At 37.3% G+C, this 18,833-nt stretch overlaps 2 protein-coding genes across 3 annotated transcripts in view; one reads left to right on the top strand and one right to left on the bottom strand.

Moving 5' to 3' along the window:
* Nucleotides 1–14,111, top strand: part of LOC145977823 (uncharacterized) — a 54,253-nt gene extending 40,142 nt beyond the window's left edge. Inside the window, exons 12-19 of the mRNA XM_083110138.1 lie at nt 4,011–4,187; nt 4,801–4,842; nt 6,570–6,608; nt 7,258–7,422; nt 8,118–8,144; nt 9,978–10,154; nt 12,275–12,314; nt 13,995–14,111. Coding sequence (XP_082966264.1) covers nt 4,011–4,187; nt 4,801–4,842; nt 6,570–6,608; nt 7,258–7,422; nt 8,118–8,144; nt 9,978–10,154; nt 12,275–12,282 — 635 coding nt within the window. The 3' untranslated portion in view covers nt 12,283–12,314; nt 13,995–14,111. The remainder of the gene's footprint in view (nt 1–4,010; nt 4,188–4,800; nt 4,843–6,569; nt 6,609–7,257; nt 7,423–8,117; nt 8,145–9,977; nt 10,155–12,274; nt 12,315–13,994) is intronic.
* Nucleotides 1–18,833, bottom strand: part of Hmgcl (hydroxymethylglutaryl-CoA lyase) — a 143,508-nt gene that overhangs the window by 123,756 nt on the left and 919 nt on the right. The window lies entirely within an intron of this gene.

The raw sequence follows: 18,833 nt of genomic DNA, 5'->3' as shown, positions 1-18,833 counted from the left end.
GAACAGGCCATAGTCACTGTCATCAAAATCCTGAAGATCTTCAATATTGAAATCTTCAACCCACTCAAGCCTGCATATGGCAATTTATCCATCATAGCATAACCATACAGGCTGTTGGCATCTACATACAGTATATAATTTGATGGCAGTGCTGGATCATAATTGGGAATATACTTGTTATTTGCTCTGGCATATCTCTGAGAACATTGCACCATGCCTCCTCTTATACATTGCTCCATAAACAGATACATATCTTGATCTTGGATCAGATCCAATTGCATTTTAGTGTTTAAAGACATTGCAGACCATGCTAGGCCTGGAGCACTGTAAAAATACATTGGATCCAGCTTATAATTTTCCATCGATGATTTTCTAAATGCCTGAAGTATATCAGCTAAGAGAGTCACATCAAGTTTTAAATATGCCTTATGATAATCACCAAATGTCTGGCATTTTAAATTGTTCCACTTCAACTGGGCATGGTGATAAGCATCATCAGTGATTCCAGATGCTCTGAGTTTGCTGTAGAATGCTTCTTTTGGTGGCAGAGCACACTCATCAAATTTAGAAAAATCTGTAACATAGTCATACGGATATACACCCTTCCGCCTAATTAGTTTCAGGTCCTGATTTTGAAACATAGCACATGTGATTTTGAATTGATCATCAGATAATTGACTGGCCAGTGTAGCCAGGCTAGCGGACAGAATTCTGTAGGAATCAAGAAATATTAATTGAATAGGAACACCATTAACTTTAATTATCTTGCTAATAGCAATATATTTCTCATCATTTTCTGCTAAAATATTTAAATTCTGCTTGTCAAACCCCTCGTACCTGATCAAATGATGAAAATCATAATTAGATGCACCATGGCAAAATATTGGGATAAATTTTGGTCTCTGGATCTTAATATTACAGCTATTACACAGGGCCATTAAGAATTTACCATCTGTATGAGAATGGTGATGCGCCTTGATATTTGTATCTGAAAATTCAGAATCACATACCGGGCATTTTTCTGCATTGTTGAAATCTTCAATCTGATCCTCTGTTAAAGGCATCATGGGTTTCGATTTTAATAAGATATTAGATGCTATGTCATGGCACTCATTTTCTATTCTATGTGCAAATTCTTTGATGGCATCTGGTCCCATGTATAAATATTTTTCACTAACAACACCATCCTGTACAACAACATAATAAAAACTAAAAGGCTCATGTAACTGGTATGATGTAATTGAAGATTCATCAGGATCTGGGCTGCAGAATGCAAGGGGTTTGAGGTTTGATTCAAAATCACAGACTATATATGCTTGGTGTTCCAACAAGGCTTCAAATTTTTTGAATTTGGCATTTTCACTTGGACTAGGCATCACCATATGAACAGGTTTATGGTTGCCACAGTATTTTAAATGTTCAATTAACTAGTTTTTTGCAATTTCTGCATTTTGTTCCCGAACCCCATTCACCATTTTTCTACATATGTCTATAAAAATAAGCGGGCACTACAGGCCGCAAATGTCGGCATCTCCGTCAGCGCCGCCCGCCACGCTTCTCCCGATCTCTCGGCTGCAGATCGAAATGAACGCACGGTAGATAATTGTTTACCATTGATATCCCTGGCCTTTTTTTCAAATTTATCAATATTCTGAACAGACATTGGATATTCTAAGCCCTCCATAGCATCATCAAAATTGTGTTCATATTGTTTATAATAAGTTATTCTCTCAGGATGCCTTAAAACTGGAAACAAAGCAGCTAAAATACACCACAAAAAGCATTTCTCATCATTATTTTCTATGTTAACCACGGCTCTTTTGTTTTTAATATTGGCAGGTAATGGCAGATATGTAGATCCTTGTAATGGGCTGAATTCAGAAATATTAACATAGAGCTTGTGTGGAGTTCCGCATAGGCTCCATCCTGATTCTTTTGCAGCAAATTCAGAGTGTTTAATATTCAATTGATCTATCAAACTGCTTATTATTTTGTCTGAATTTGCATTTGAATATATAGGTACAGTTTCTGTTATGTGGGGCTGTGTAAATTTTGTGCCATTTGGTTTCTTATATTGTGTAAACAATTTGAGGGACAGCTTATAAGAGCCATTTTGTGCATTTAGAATTGCCTGCACATCAGGATTTATACTGTTCAAAAAATTCTTAATGTCACATCTTGGCTCTGATTCAAAACAGTGATCCCTAAGTTGGCCATTAAAACTGCTATGGATAGGTGGTGCATAGCGTGGCTGCTTTGCCGGTCTAGCATTAACACGTGTTTCAAGCTTCCTTTTCAGACCAGATGTAGATGGTTGTGGGGGCAATATTGATGACTGTGCAGAACAAGTACCCATATGTTTATATGTGAAGTATTCCATGCTATATTTTCTATGGCATTTTGGGCATATTTTTGTGGGTGTTCTGCATTTGTCTGGATTACAATTCCTTTGGTGCTTAGCCCAATTAGGGCTGGATATATTCTTATTGCATTGATTACAATATTTTTGATTTGGCATTTTTGATGTTGGTTTATTATATAAAATTTCTTGGGGTTCAAATCAAAATTCTATGCTTAATAAAAAATATCAGTTGGTTTCAGCAGTGTGCTTTGTATACCTAGTGTGTGTATATGTGTGTATACTTAGTGTCTTAATATTTTTGGCTTTGGTATTTTTGTTGTTGGTTTATTATATAAAATTTCTTGGGGTTCAAATCAAAACTCTATACTTAATAAAACTATGACAGGTTGTATAAAGCTGATAGCCTACATGCACAAAGGTAGAATAAGTATTAATCTACAGAAGCACTAAGCCACCACAAATACATATCTACACAGGCATGTCCTAGAAAGGCAATGACCTAATACCATGTGTCATGTATAACAAACTGGGGCAGATATAAACCCTTTGTTCAATATATTAGAAATATGTTTGATATAAATAATAAAAAATTCTGTATATTAAATCAAACAAACCTATAATTCAATTTATACAAATCTGCTATATTTTTGTGTTTTTTAAAAAATATGGGGAGCACTGCAACAACATACCCTTACTCCTCAGCCACTCTCACAATACTAGCTGATATGTAATGCATAATCTCTTTATATAGCCTAAGCACGGACCGCATTGAAAACATCTGAAACAATAAGCTAATCAGAATATACTACATCATCACATTATGTCATAACCAACCAATCAGAAAACAACACATGCCTAATAATTTATTGCATAATATTGGATAATAATTTGTTGCACAACATGATGCAATAGAAATAAACCAGAAGTAGGCCACAAGTGGACCGGAAGTGGACCGGAAGTGGGTAAACCGGAAGTGGACCGGAAGTGGGCCGGAAGTGAACCGGAAGTAGACCTGAAGTGTACCGGAAGTAAATATGTGTGGGTGTGGGTGGGTGTGGGTGGGTGTAGGTGGGTGTGGGTGTGGGTTTTATGAGCATCTTGGCTTAGTTTTAAGTGTAGCAAAAACAATATCAAGAGGGGCATATTTTTAACAAGCTTATGGACAACAATGTGGCAGATGTAGCTTTTGTAAGTGTAGGCAAATCAATCTGAGGGGGGTCATACTTTCACGGGAAATTCCCGAGGGCATTTTTACAAAAATCTTGGGTTAGACAGAGTACTACACTTGGGCAATAAGCTCATATGCACATCTTGAGCTAGTTTTAAGTGTAGCCAAATCTGCCTGAGGGGGGTCATACTTTCTCGGGTTTATAATATCACCAATTACACTACTTGTTAACCGTTGATAACAATATTCTTAGTAATAAAATATCGCTAGAATTTCACCGTTGGAATTACATGAATTTTTTACAGATATCTCAGCGGGGCCAAGTGTCTCCCTGGCCCTTGGTGATGTGCTACGAACGCAGGAGTTCCAGGTTCGAATCCTATAAAAAGCATAATTTATTCATTCTTCTCGTGCTGGCATTTTTTAGTTTTAATCCATAATATGAAAGTGTGTAAATACTCGTATACTTTCCACCCACAGGGCGCTTCAGACTCCCCAATGGCTACGAAGACGTCTACAGACAGGCGAGCCCTTACGAGATGGAGGAGATGCATCTCCCAGAGGAAGAAGAGGGGGAGGAGCTAGAGGAACCGGAATTCGCTCCCCCTGAGAACGAGGAGGGTTACGGCGTCAACAACGAGAGGGTGCGGTCACGCGGTAAGTAGTTATTAGGGGATCATTACATGTACACAGAGATATACACACACATGTACGCATTATTTTCCTTCTATGATAATTTCTGTATTTATGGCACTATGTCATTAAGGCGGGAAACTCCTTATGAACGGTCGGCTGGAGCGGCACAGCTCGGCTCGGCTCGGCACAACTTGGCTCGGTCCTGAAGGAAATCGGCACATTACGAGCGCCTAGTTCGGTTCGCTACATTTCTCTGCACTCAAATACCTTTCCGAGCCTGCAATCTTCCACTGACAGACTCTGCTCTTTCTCTCTTTAGTTTAACGAATTGCTATTGAATTTTGTAACACGTTAATTAGTCATTTTATTGTTGTGTAAATGTTGATGCTGTGAAGATCAACAAAGACTTAAAATGTTGTGGAGAATTTCTTTACGGCAAGCCGAGAGCGATTGCACTCTTACATAAATCAAGTCTTGCTTCATGAACAAGTTTACATTTGGGAAATATTTTTGGATAAGAGTGACATTTTCTATTGCCAGCCATGTTTGGGCCAGTTTAGGAGGCACCTAATACACACACACTGCTCATGAGCACACAATATGAATAATATGCATGTGCTTCAACTTCTTTCAGATAAAATTCAGAAGAAGCCAACTGCGTCCAGACCCAAGAAAGGTAATGAGAATCAGTTTTATACAGCATTGCTCTCATGAATGACCGTAGATATTTCGTAACTTTAAGAATAGTGAACACGCTACTCATGGGAACTAGTATTAGATCAATTTGACGTGTGGAAATTAAGTGTCTCTTTCAATAGATCTGGTTTGTTAAAATGAAATTTTCAATTTTTTTTTCAAACTAATGTATACTCTTCATAACTGTGGAATTTACTTTCACGACCATGGGAGATTCTTCGCCCGTTTGTGGTAAAGGAGAAATCCAAGCTTTCTACTCAAACTTTCATTAATTTTCTTTCATTTGTTTTCATCATCTGTGCTTTATTTCCTATCAGTTCGCAGGCGATCGATTTCCAGAGTGGGTGATCACAGGGTGGAATGTTTCAGACCATATCTAATAAAGGGAACTGGAGGAGGGGGCAAAGGCTACCGCAGCATGATCATAATCACTTCTTTCCACAATGTGTGGAATACTTTTACCAGTTCTTACCTTATGTCCTTATGCACTGCATTATAAATTCTATCCCTTCCTCTCTTCCTGTGTCTTCCGTGCACTCCTTTCGCATTCTCTCGAAATATTCTTCTCTCATCTTGCACTTTTCCATTCATAATTTTCAACCTAACTTTTCAGTAAAGAGGAAATAAAAAGCAGACTCCTCATAAACTTTTTATCTTCTCATTTAATATATAAGAAACTAATAGTTAAAATATACAAAACAGTAATTTTACCTGCAGTATTATATGAATGCGAAACTTGGTCTCTTACACAAAGAGAGGAACATAAAATCCTTAGAAAAATATTTGGACATAAAAGGGATGAGGAGACAGGTGAGTGGAGAAGGTTACATAATGTAGAACTGCATACTATGTAGTCATGTACAGATATTGTTAGAATAATTACATCAAGAAGACTTAGGTAGGCAGGCCTTATGGCACGAATGGGAGAGAAAAGATGAGTTTACAGGATTGTTGTTGGGAGACCTGAAGGAAGGCCAAGAGAAGATGGAGGAAATCGGTAAAGATTGGATTGATCTTTCCCAGGAGAGGGACAGAAAGGTTTAAGAAGGCTAGAGAGTTAGTTAGTTGGTAAAAATGGCAGAATATTTTTTGAAAAGCTTCACATAAGGGTCGAACCCCAATTTGTGCAAAGAAAAAAGGCATAAAATCTGCGACGATTATGCGTTGAAATATGGTATTTATGTTCACATCAAGAGGCTTCTAGTCAAATATTTTAGGAGGTCATAATTGAAAGAAGGGAAACCCAACTATATTCCTTTGAATAATTGCATTTCTTTACATAATACTACTGAAATAGAAATCCATGATAAATCGTAAAAATGGCATCACGTATACTTTAGTATGGAGGGATGTTGGAAAAGAACTCGAAAACAAAGCGGAAAGGCAAATAAAGTTTCTCTACAACTGTGGTCACTGTGGATCTCCCGATTGATATTTACTTTGGAATTTTGAGAGTCCACTTAAACCATGGCACATAGTCGTTCGGGATATCCTTTATGCACACACCGAGACCTTGTAATTGTCATTGTAAGTAAATTGTCTGATTTCATTGGGTATCTCTTCTTATTTAAATAATTATAAACCTATATTGCAATATACGTTTACACTTGTCGACAACATTTTGTATAACCCTCTTTCGTATAAAATTTCCGGGGGTGTCCATGTTGACATTGCCTTAACTTGCAAAACTTTTCATTTGTTTTTCAGCCAAGAGGAGGAGGCCAAGCAGCAAATCAAGAGGTGGAGGTGAGTTCTGTCTGATGGCTTCCGTTTGTGACTTGCAATTTATACCAAAGACTTTCAGATGTAAATATAAATGAAACGGTATTTCACAAATCTAAGATGTAACGACGAACAATAGGAATATCTCTAGCAGACACTTTATTTGAATTAAGCTGTCGATTTCAGAGGTTGTTAAGCTTATTTGGTTTCTCATAAATGCTTTGTATAATTGTATAAGAAATGTGTTATTTCTCCACAATAGCAATCAGGTAGTTTCTCCGTTAGTCGTATGAGTTGCTTTGTACTACGCTATACTAACCGCTTAACCATGCTTATATGGTTGAGATAAATGAATACTACCATACTGATTATACAAACTCATTTGATTTTACGCTGTTTTGAAGATACTTGCAAATTCACACGCAACAAACCTCAAAAACAACATTACAGATTTCGAATGTGTTAATTGGTTGCTTGTTTTAAGTCCATTTTATGAACAGTAAGGCTAATCGGGACTGGACCTACAGTTTAAAGTGTGATCCGAACCACTATGTGCCTCCACCGGGTATCGAACCCGGGACGCAAATAAATAACAATAATGTTCCCGCAAATGAATTGTTAAGGCTGGAACTGTATTTTGGGAGGCTTTAGTCACGTAAAGTTCTTCATTTAGAGGGAGCCAGAAGCGAGGCCCTGACGGAGGGAGGGACGGGGAAGAAGAGCGGGAGGAGCCTCAAGAACACCAACCCTGCACCAGCCACCAGCTCTGGCGGAGGAGACAAGAAAAACTTCGCAACTCCAACCCCAAGCGTTTCCAGCACCATTGCACCAAGTAAACGTAAGTAGCACCCATGTCCCCTATTAAACTGAACAAGGCTTTCTTTCGGTTCCTGCATTTACAGTTAATTTTACACCCTTCACTATAAAACAAGGGAATGGACTTCCATTCCAGCTCTTGTCATCCATTGCCTACCATAGGTTCCGCAAAATAAACCCAAAATATATCGTCTCTGGAGAAGGGGTGATGAGGCGATTAGAAGCGAAGCGGACCAAGTAAAGAAGAAACGAATTAAATGCGAATCATGCGTGACGCCAAACATTTTTGTAGCGGAAGTCAGATCGTGAATACAAAAGTGAATTTTATTGCTAAAAATTAATAATAATTGTAAGTAGCTCTTGCCAAAGTATTAACATCATTGTTACGATCTGCGGAGACTTCTACTCGATTCATCACAGTGAATATCCATTGGGTTGTTCTTTTAATTATTAACTTCACATCGTTAATATACTGAAATATTTTTACAAACGTTCTTCAAGGACTATCGCTAGATAAGAATTTGAAAGGACGTAGAAACTTGTTGTGCATTACAAATGCAAAATAACTCCTGTCGAACTCACATACCTACTACTTAATAGAAATACATTGGTGTGGATGGATGATTTCCTATTTATGGAGTAATTGCCGCATGTCATTTGAATTCTACAATTCCATAATTATAAATTAATTTTTGTTTTCCTATTTCTATTTTTCAGCTTCGAATTCGACTGTGATAGCTACAGGTAAGAATAACTGTTGTTTTCCTAGTCACGACAGAAAAGGTAATTTGTAGAGTGAAGAGCCTGTCACCGTGGTGGAGTGGTTAGCACATGGCGCTAGGACGCCAGGGTTCCCGGGATCGAATTCCGGCCTGGGCATCGATGTTTGCGTGTGTCCATTTATCAATTTATAACTAATTCCCATATTGGGAAATTAGCCAAACGTTGCACAAAAAGCGAAGTAAAATAAAGAAAACCAATCAATCAATCGTAGAGTGAAGCAACATGCAGTGGAAGGTAAGAGATGGACCATACCAAAAAATGTTGCTTATAAAATTTACGTAGAAATAAGACTCATGTCCAACATTGTTTATTCGTGACGTAGGTATAATTCACTATTCTGTTCTCTTTCCCTGATGAGGTGTGCCGAGTGGAACTTGAACTTGATAAGGCGTAGGTGCCTCCTCTACACTGTTGCGAAAAGACAAAGAAATGTGTAAAGATCAGAAAAGTGGGAGCAATTGTTGGCATGAAGAACAGAAGACGGGTATCGGTATTCAAGGGTGACGAGTGGAGAAGGTCTAGAGGCGCAACCAGCAATAATAATAATAATAATATCTATATTTTTTGAGATGTTAAATTTCACATTAATAATGGAAAACAAGCACCCAAACTGTATTTTTGAATGTCAGGAAATTCATGATAAATGCAATCCGAATGTAATTATATTTTTACATATAATATGTATAACTTTCATGTACAATGTCAACATACCTACAACAATATTACGACGTCGCGGGAGGATGTTCTGCGCGCACCTCGTTCTACAGGTTGCTACGTTTCTTATCGCGCTGGATTGGTCACCTTCCCGCTCCCCACTTCCCTTGCCAACATGTGTGTCGTCCGCCTTAAGAATAGACAAGAGCTATAGCCATGAAGATTCCGGGATTCGAATCCCTGCGTAGGTGTAAGTGTTTTTGTGGGTGTGCATTCAACAATTGCATCTAATTATTGCACCACCTCATCGTCGCGATTAGCCAATAGTGGCAGAAAAGCGATGTTTAATATCAAGAATACAAATAACTTATTTAAAACATAAACAGGAGTATAAATTAATGGATAATTTCATGTACATCAGTGTGAAAAGTGATGCTTATCACTAAAGATAGGTGTAGCGCGTGGGATGAGATAAATACAACTATATAACTTATTAACCCAAGCTTACCCGTGCTGTACGAGAAACATACCTGAGGAGAGCCACAGGTCCACACTTCTATAAGTATATTAATTATAATAATTACAAAAATTCCCATGATAAATAAAAAATAATAACCAATTATTGCATGAGTGTCACACACATTATTTTACCATTCAATAAAACACACAAGAGACATAATAATTTTTCATTATTGCTTTTTTCTTTGTGGAGGTACAGTTCTATATTAATTATAATAATTACAAAAATTACCATTATTACCAGGCAATTGTACACTGTCACTGGCATGAGTGTCTCGAATTACACGCATTGAAAGATGGCGCCTGATATACCCACCAAGAGCATTTTACCTCCTATTTACATTTCATTGTTTTTATGAACAAAAGTAATGCAGACATATTGTGAACGCCCTCAGGGCGTTAATTTATTTTCAATTTTTTATTAACATTTGGTTTTATTATTCAGTGGATAAAGAAGTGGCATCTTGTGTGTCCACTGGAGTCTCATAACGACGTTTTCGCGTGTTTACAGCAATAGTTGAAAACACGGCCTTAAAACAACTTGTCCACGGGATAGGGAAGATTTTCACATGTCTGCAACTCCCATTGCTCTGACTGCCGTGATGTGACTTTGTGTTTCAGTGGAGAAACCGCCAACGCCCGTGGAAGAATCGAAGGAAGGGAAGTCGAGCGAATCGAAGGAAGGCAAGTCGAGCGAGTCGTCCTCCTTGGAAGCCCAGAAGATGTCCAGAAGAACCGGAAGCATCTCCTCTCCTGTGGTGATGCTGGCAGACGACCCGGACGACTCCGACGAAGATAGTAAATAGAGTTCCAGGGTTCGATTCCCGGTGGGGACTCTAAACGTTAGATAGAGCCCCGATATGAATTTCTGTGTAAAACGGGCTTTAAAAGAACGCTGTGAAACTTTCATTCAATCAATTTTAATTGAAGTCAATTGACACTATTCTTTGATGAGATTCAGCAAATGCTAGTATACAGAAAAGCCAACTTAATATTTTGGGGGGGTGGTAAGTTTCGCATAAACAATATTCTATCTAAATATGTTAATATATGTACGTCCACATGAATTTCGGGGCAGTCGGTGCCATATAAGTAATACGGAAAAATGATCAAACACTGCATGAATGAAATAAAAAAGACAATTTATATTAAATAGCTACCACAGAAAGAAATGACAAATATTGTACATAACAACAACGTTTGTGTAAATAAATGACCGAAGTAATAAAATTAATAATTATTAATTAGTTCTAGTACTGTTAAGGTAAGACAGATTCTTGTATTTCATAGGAATTTTAAGGGCCTCCCCGATGGCGCAGTGGTACCGTCATCACCTTGTAATCAAGGGCTCCCGGGTTAGATACCCGGTAGAGGCACATAGTGGTTCGGATCCCACTTTAAACTGTAGGTCCAGTCCCGATTAGCCTTACTGTGCATAAAGTGGACTTAAAACACCAAATCATAGGAAATTTTAAGTATTAATCGAATTTAGCCTTACTTTACTTCTGACTGCCAATCAGTGAATCATGCAGTACCGTGAAAAAAAAATATTAAAGCTACACAGATGTAATTTAATCATTAGTCATCCTCATCTTCGCGATTTGCCAAAAGTAGCAGAGATGTAGTGCGAAATCACAAAAATGATTGGCATATTTTCATAGAAGTCTACTAAACGTTGATTGTTATTTGATGGAAAGCCTCAAGCGTGCATGTACGTTTCATGTTTTCTTTATTTTTAACATCGCACCCCCTACATTTCATTCCACACCCCCTCAGCACCCTTGAAGATTAATCCTGACGCCGCCACTGTTCCAAGAAGTCCATACCACATTTTAGTCAACTTTTAACCTCGGTGGTGTTAAAATAGCACAGATCAATGGTTGTAATCAACACCATTTTAACACTACTGAGGTAAAGGTTGACCAAATACTGGTGTGAAAAACCACTTAGACACCAGTGGTTTTTCAGTGTAGGCTGCGTCACGGAAGCGTTTGTACTTCAGTAAATTTGCATCGTTTGGAAGTGAATCTCAGAATGTTGGTGCAGCGTAACTGATCGGAAAGTTCCATATATGTAGTATGAGTGCGTTAAGAACCTAACTTCGAGCTTCGAAGTCAGATAGTCTGCATTCTTTCAATTTATTACAAGCTAAATACAGGGTGTTTCACTCGATCTCGGCCCCTGATTTTCGCTTATAAAAACCAAACTATTGGTGTTAATGTAATGAAATTGGTTACGGACATAACTTGGTGTACGAGAAGCATGGTAACGTCATTGCAGATGGCGCTACAGTCTCTCTAGACCTTGCGTGGGCATGCGCATGCGTCTGGGCAATTCTGCCGTTAAATGCCAATGGTACGGACGTGTGATTTCAGTCTGAGTTCTTGGCCCTGCTGTTAGGACGCACCTGATAGTGATTCGTGTTTCTCCGGGTAATGATGAGACTGTTGTGATTATTAAGCAGTGCATATTTAATTAACATACACGAACTCACACAATAGATACCATGGAAGTGTTAAGAACATGTGGCATGGCGTCCATTGATGATGATTCTTTGAATTAAATCACCATACATTCTCCTGGTCGCGATCAGAATAACTGAAGATATTTTAAGTCCACTTTATGCACAGTAAGACTAATCGGGAAATATGTGAAGGAAATCGATAATTACACACAAACAAAAAATACAAGGTGAAAGCCATAATTACCATCATCCAGCCTTCCTAAATCATACATTACATTTCACACATTATATTGTCAAATTGCAGATCATGTGATGAGGTAACAACCCTGTAAGTTTCGTACCACATGTACCATAAATGTATCTTTCACAGAGAATTCAATATGTCAAAAATGGATCAAAGATGAATGGTTGTCTTTCTCTTTATGTAACTGAAATGTGTTCATTCTCTTTCCAGGAGCATAGAGATGGCATCTTGAAGGAAAGTCCTCAAAAAGGTAAAAAACATGTAAAACAATGATTATTTCCACTCTCAATTGATATATTTAACTTTGAACTACATACTCGGAATTAATTTCGCGAAATATACTACATCGCTTATATTTCTTATTTTCAGTATACGCATAACTGTCTTTAAAGTTATAAAATTCTTAAGAATTTTGAAATGAAAAGAATACATTCTCCCGAGTTGGATAAATTACTTACAAAAGGTAACAGGTTGCAGTTACTGTTGCTTTGCTTTCACAAGTAAGGCGTTGACGTTACCTTGCAATGCAGTAACGCCATCTAACGGTTGACACAAGTATCACATTAGTTTCCTGTAGTGTAGCTACATATGTTTCCGCAATTTAACTTTACCTACCCAAGTCATTATATTTGATTTGGATAAATTAATATAAAATGAGGAAATTGTTGAAATGACAACAATGTTAATACTGAACATAACGTAGAAATTACTTTTTATTCTCAATAATTAATCAACAGAAATGTAGATTTCAGAACACAAAATATAGTAACTTTATCTGTACACAAGGTCTAAGCGACCCTGTGAGATGTGACAAAGTTAAATGGATCACACTGGTAATATTTCAAGTTCCAGAATACTACACTCCCACCTTTTAACACATCTGTCTCCAAACTGAATTTACACATAGGCTACGATGACGTGCATGGTCTATTGCGCATGCGCGCAGATAGATGTCAATGGTACAGGGTCTGAGAGACCCTGGTAAGCAGAGAAGTCTCCTGACTTCACTTCAAGATCTAAGATTAAAGCGCATAGAAATTAGAAGCAACTTCGTAGGTTACGTAATGTGTCCAAGTATGGACGTATTAGACGTTCAAAAAAGTGTTAATTTAATTCGTTGCAACAGTATATTCAATGATTTATTACGTTAACTTTAAGAAATATTGCTAATATCAGTTAAATTTAGGGTTGCCAGACGACCCGTATATACGGGATTGTCCCCGTATTAAAGAAATGTCCCGGTATCCCGGAAAATGTTCTCGAGACGCCCATTTGTCCTGTATTTAGCTAAAGAAATAACGAATTCAAATTTCAAAATCATTTTATACAACAAGAAATTAATAACAAATTTATAACTAACCTAATTGGATACCAATTACCATTTACCACTCAATCCTCGTATTAACATTGACGTAGAACTGCTCATTGTTGATTGTCGATACGTCGAATAAGACTCATGACTGGCAAAGGCAGTTCTGGTTCTAATCATTGGTTCTAATACAGCTTTCGCTTGTTTCTTTTGTTGGTCAACGGAATCAGAGTGGAGTGGATAATATTCAGGGCTTAGGTGAAGTAAAAAGTTCTCTTTTATTTCGTCATGCCAAAAAGAAAGTGTTCTTATAGTAGTGATTATTCTAAACAAAGATCCTCTTAAAGGACGCCTTGAGTTCACTCAAATATTAATATATGTTGTCAAAATGTTAAAAATTAGGGATTAACAATGCTTTAAACAGCAATTGATTATGTTATGTTTAAATATGTTATAAAAAATTTAACTATATCCATGTCTATATAATCTGTATGTCCCGTTTTTTATATTTTTAGAAATCTGCCAACCCTAGTTAAATTATAACATTTCCTAGAAAGATAAAGTGTAACATGTTCATGTATTTACAATATATAGCTATAATTGTGACTTTTCTATTTCTAGAAAATCTGCAAGTTATAGGGGTGAACAATTAACGAACAAATTATGCAAGATATGGCAGATGGTCAAAAGTGTATTTACTCTTACCTGATTGCAAATACATCATTTAATCAAATATAATATTGTTTTCTTAATTGTTTGTTTAATATTGCCGTTATTTTATGATACCATGTTACGTTTATGAAATAACCACAACAATGAAGTTGAAATGGATCAATAAAACAAACAGCCTCAACTCAAACGGGGGAATCCTATCTTCTCCTCTGAACCTTCCACAAAACTGTTGTGAACCTGCGCTTCTCGGCTACAAGCACGGACATAAAATGACCCCTTTGTAGCAGCCCTTGGATATAAAACTGATTATTCACAGAAAAATGTTTTCTTGAAAATAATAATAAGCTCCTGCCGCCTTTTGTTTAAGTAGGGAAAAACAACATTTCTTTAAAAAACAAAATTCTAACAAAATCTCCAAATTTTGTGAGGTACGCCAACATCAGATCAAATAGGAGGAAAAAGATTTTTCCGACGGAAAATAAGTTGGCAATGCAGCGAACACCGAGGCATTCTTGATAAGACGCTTGAGGAGGGTCGAGAAAACTTTTCCTGAAAAAGCGCAACCCCAGTATCGAAGGTCATGCTACACGTGGATTGGCAACTTTCGGGAGTATGATGTCTGTCTACACAATTCTACCCAAATGCCTGCTTGAAGATGCATCTTCTGCTCGCATTTTATTTTTCAAATGTAGTTCTGACATTGTAGTCATTTTGCAATTATTTTTATTTGTTCTTATTTTGCTTTGCTTTTATGTCACTTTTATAATTAATCGCAACTATGAAGATGGATGATAATGAAATTAAATTGATGAAGGGACACTTAAAAAGGAGATTGCCAGACCAGGACTCGAACCCGGAATCTAAAGCGGATAGGTTGGGGAAGACCGTCAATAACTCCCGGCTACGAACTGTCTTAAAATATTTGTAATTGCTCAGGAGTATTTTTTGTTCTGTTCCTGCCTAATACCTGCTGTCGGAAACTTAATTTATAAGTGACACACTTCGTTCGGTGGGGACAAACCACGTATTGTTTGAGAGGACGGACACATCTCGTTCATATACTAGATACAAACATGGACTATACTTGAAATGTGACGTGCTAAACAATACTTTCGGACCTCAGTTGGACACAGCAATTTTGATATACAAGTTGCATTTTCTCTACTTAGATTCATTACGTCCAAATTTTATCCTAATAGATAATCTCGCAACAACGAAAAATGTTTTAATTGACTCGAATTCACAATTACTCATATATACTGGACCTACATTTTTAAATGCAAAATCTGGGTGACGAAAATGTGCCTCAACACGAAATGAAAATGCAATTTTCATTCAATACACTAAAAATGCTGACCAAAGCAGACTTTATTATATATTACTAATAACACTACACACGTAATCCTCTAACAGGATTTTCTTCGGAATAAGATTCACGAGGCTTAATAGGATTATCATTCACTACAAAGCAATAGCTATAAACATGAGATAACCCTGAAATGAGGGGTTAGTATTCACCATAAGAGAAGTGCAGCAGGTAAAACGAAATAGCCTACATATTATGTAAGGAAGAGGTGTGTAAGTGTAAGTTTCTATGTGAAAATTGACAGTGATAGCACTAGATGCTTTTACGTCAGGAGTACCAGATTCGAATACCGGCCTGGGCATTGGTGATATTTTGGAATGTTCTATTTATCATATGTTCACTCATCTTCAACGTCGCGATTGCCCAAAAATGGTAGAAAAGCGACGCTAAATAACAAAAATAAAAATATATGTGTAAATTAAAAGGTGAATTAAGAGCTGATAAGTAGAATATATTTCATGAGCGATGTTCGATAGAAGTTCTGCTAACATGCCAAACCTGTAGCAAGCATATAGCGACAAAGATAGCGACTGAGAGAGCCAGAGCAATGTAAAGCAAAGAAACAATGAATTTCAAGGCTGGAAATTTCTGCAAATATCATAATTTGAAGTGTGAAATAATAATTCTTATGTGACGAATAGTATCATGTTGTAAGCCAGTGGGGACTTGAGGTGCTTTGCGTATTGTTGCTTTTCGAAATCATTTTCGCTGTTACCATTCTTGATATAGGCAGCATTTTGCAATAATTTCTTAATTAATTTGGGTTTTTGTTTCAAGTCCATTTTATGCACAGATAGGCTAATCGGATCTGGGTCTACAGTTTTAAAGTGGAATCCAAACCTTTATGTCTCTCCACATCGTGAAGGCCCTCCGTAATGAGTTACATCTGCATGGATTAACATAAATTAATTTTAAACATATTTCGGATACTAAATAGAGTTCATTATCACCACAGGCTGGAAATTAGCGTTTGCGAAAATACGAGGAATACCTATCGCTCTTCTCTTGTTACTATTCATTAGAAAATAAGAATCATTTAATTTCTATCGTTGCTATAGGTGCGTTTCACCTACGTCAGAAACTGTTGCATTGTGGGATCGAGCAGTCATGATTGTGGCGGGTTCTTGTAAACATTCGGAATTCAATCGGGCGGGGGGAGATTTGAACCTTGTTTACGATGCAATATTAGGTTGTTTAGGTATAACAGGCACTCACGTTTAGCCTAGAATTTTCCGAGAAAGAACAGAAAGTGCAATTCCCGGCACGGAATTTTCCGATTGTTGATTATAATACGTCCGTCGTGGCGAGAATAAATCGTGCCAACATTAATGAACTAAACAAACAGTACATTTCTCTGTAACATTTAGTACAAATGGATTGAACTGGTGTTTTCTATTATACTTGCAAGTAGCGTTTTCTTGTTATTGTTTTATTTGGTAGAAAGGTATTGGTACGTTTGACGATAAAAATTATATCTAACATTCAAAGTTAAATTCATCTTGATAATTGTACGCTTGTACTTGATTATTTATATTTCATTCATTAACACAAACTGTTATTAATCGTTATCCTATTCACGAGAAAAGGTGCCGGTAGTAGGTTTTGCTTACTGTCAGAAAAAAAGCACTGCTTGGTTGAAACATGATAATGATGTATCAAAGTATCTCAAATTGATTGATTTATTTGGTTCATTTTACTTCGTTTTTCTGCTATATTTGGCTAGTCGTTAAGATCAGTCATGCCCAGGCTGAGATTCGAATCCTCGACCCCTAGCATCGAAGTGCATTGTGCTACCACTCCCTCACTGAGGCCTGCATATCACAAATTGTCAAAGCAAGGAGTGAAATTACTGTTTTTGAACAACTGAACATTTCAAATTATTGCGCTTGAACAAACGCTCCAGTTTTTAGTTTATTTTTATCTTTAGTCTTGGAATTTTCAGTTAATCTGTACTCAAGGTCGTCGATGACCACTTTCTCCCACCCGGGGCGGGAAACATAGGTTACTTACTGGATGTAAATATTTCAAGCAGAATCTGAACTACTAATAAACACGAAAACGAACTGATTCCATGTAGCTGGTTCAAGTAAATAAACACAGGTGAACTAGAGTTGGCTTTTTCGTTGCGTTGTTATGCAACGTTACCGACATTTTACACAGTACTAACAACAAACGTGCACTTGACGCATGTGTAACGAACGCTGCGTGGTGGATATTTCCTTACAGACGACAAACAGCTTTGCCTCAAACATGGCGGCGGTGCGAATCCTGACGTCACATGAAACCCACCTATTGATTGACGAAACAACAATGCTTCAAACTCAGAAGCGGACACCAAAGGTTATATTTCTGTTATTTCACGCCATTGTTCTACCAGTCTCCGTTAATTTCAATGATAAAGATTAAAGATGTGATAGGTGAAGTTGGGATGAAGACCAGGTTCTAAACCCAGCTATTCGACTTTGAAGTGCGTTACGCTGACCAGTTTGCCACGGGGTTGGCTTTTTCGTGTATGTCAGTTCATCAAATTCCAGAGATAGCAAAGCAACGTAAAATAACGAAAACAATAACATATCCACTTATCATTACCCAGCAAATTCGCACACAAACCTCTTTTGGCAATCATTTTGCAGAATGACCTTGGGAGACAATTCAGGTGCCTTATCAAAGCTGCCCTGAAGCACGAAGGGTTTCCAACCCACTTCGCCTTGGGGTCTACTATTACCATTGCCGTTGTTTGTACAATGAATTTTTCTTTATGCTTATGAAGATGCCCACTTCTGTGGACTCCTGTCGGTGCATACACGTGTACAGACCCTCTGATTAGGGAAACAAAGTTCAATCGGGGAAAGCAGAACCTCATTTCATCTCACTGTTTTATCGTATTGACGGGTACGAAAATACACACGAAAATACATATAAGTTGGACTTTTGTCAGCTACAATTCCGTGCATCAATTGTGATCAGACTAGATCATTTCAAAGAATGCAAAATTGATGCATGTGCCTGATTTGATACTTTTCGACTTGTTACACTAACCTAACGTTCAATACTATTTCACTAGTGGCGCCTTCATGTGGAAATATTTCACCACAAGCAGTATCTAAAGTTATCAAAGAAACATTATTTAATAACAATACTTAATAGAATAACAGCAATTGTAAGTTACGAAGCAATCGGTAAACATTTTTGCTAGATTGGTTCATTAAGTTATTACTTTGTTTACAGTGGCTATGGAACAGATTTTAAAATCTCATACGGATCGCCATCTTCTTTATAGCACCCATTTCAACAACTTCACATAATAAACAACCGTTTATAAAAGAAAAAAGGTCCATATACATGTACATATGTTCATACGTGGACGGTATATCGCTCGCCAAAGACTGATAATCAATCTTTAGTGCTCAATAAAATAAACC

Source organism: Lepisma saccharinum, chromosome 23 (assembly GCF_977018435.1).
Source record: "Lepisma saccharinum chromosome 23, izLepSacc3.1, whole genome shotgun sequence".
NCBI lineage: Eukaryota > Metazoa > Arthropoda > Insecta > Zygentoma > Lepismatidae > Lepisma > Lepisma saccharinum.
Note: the sequence above shows the minus strand (reverse complement) of the source record. Positions and strands in the feature narration are given on the sequence as shown.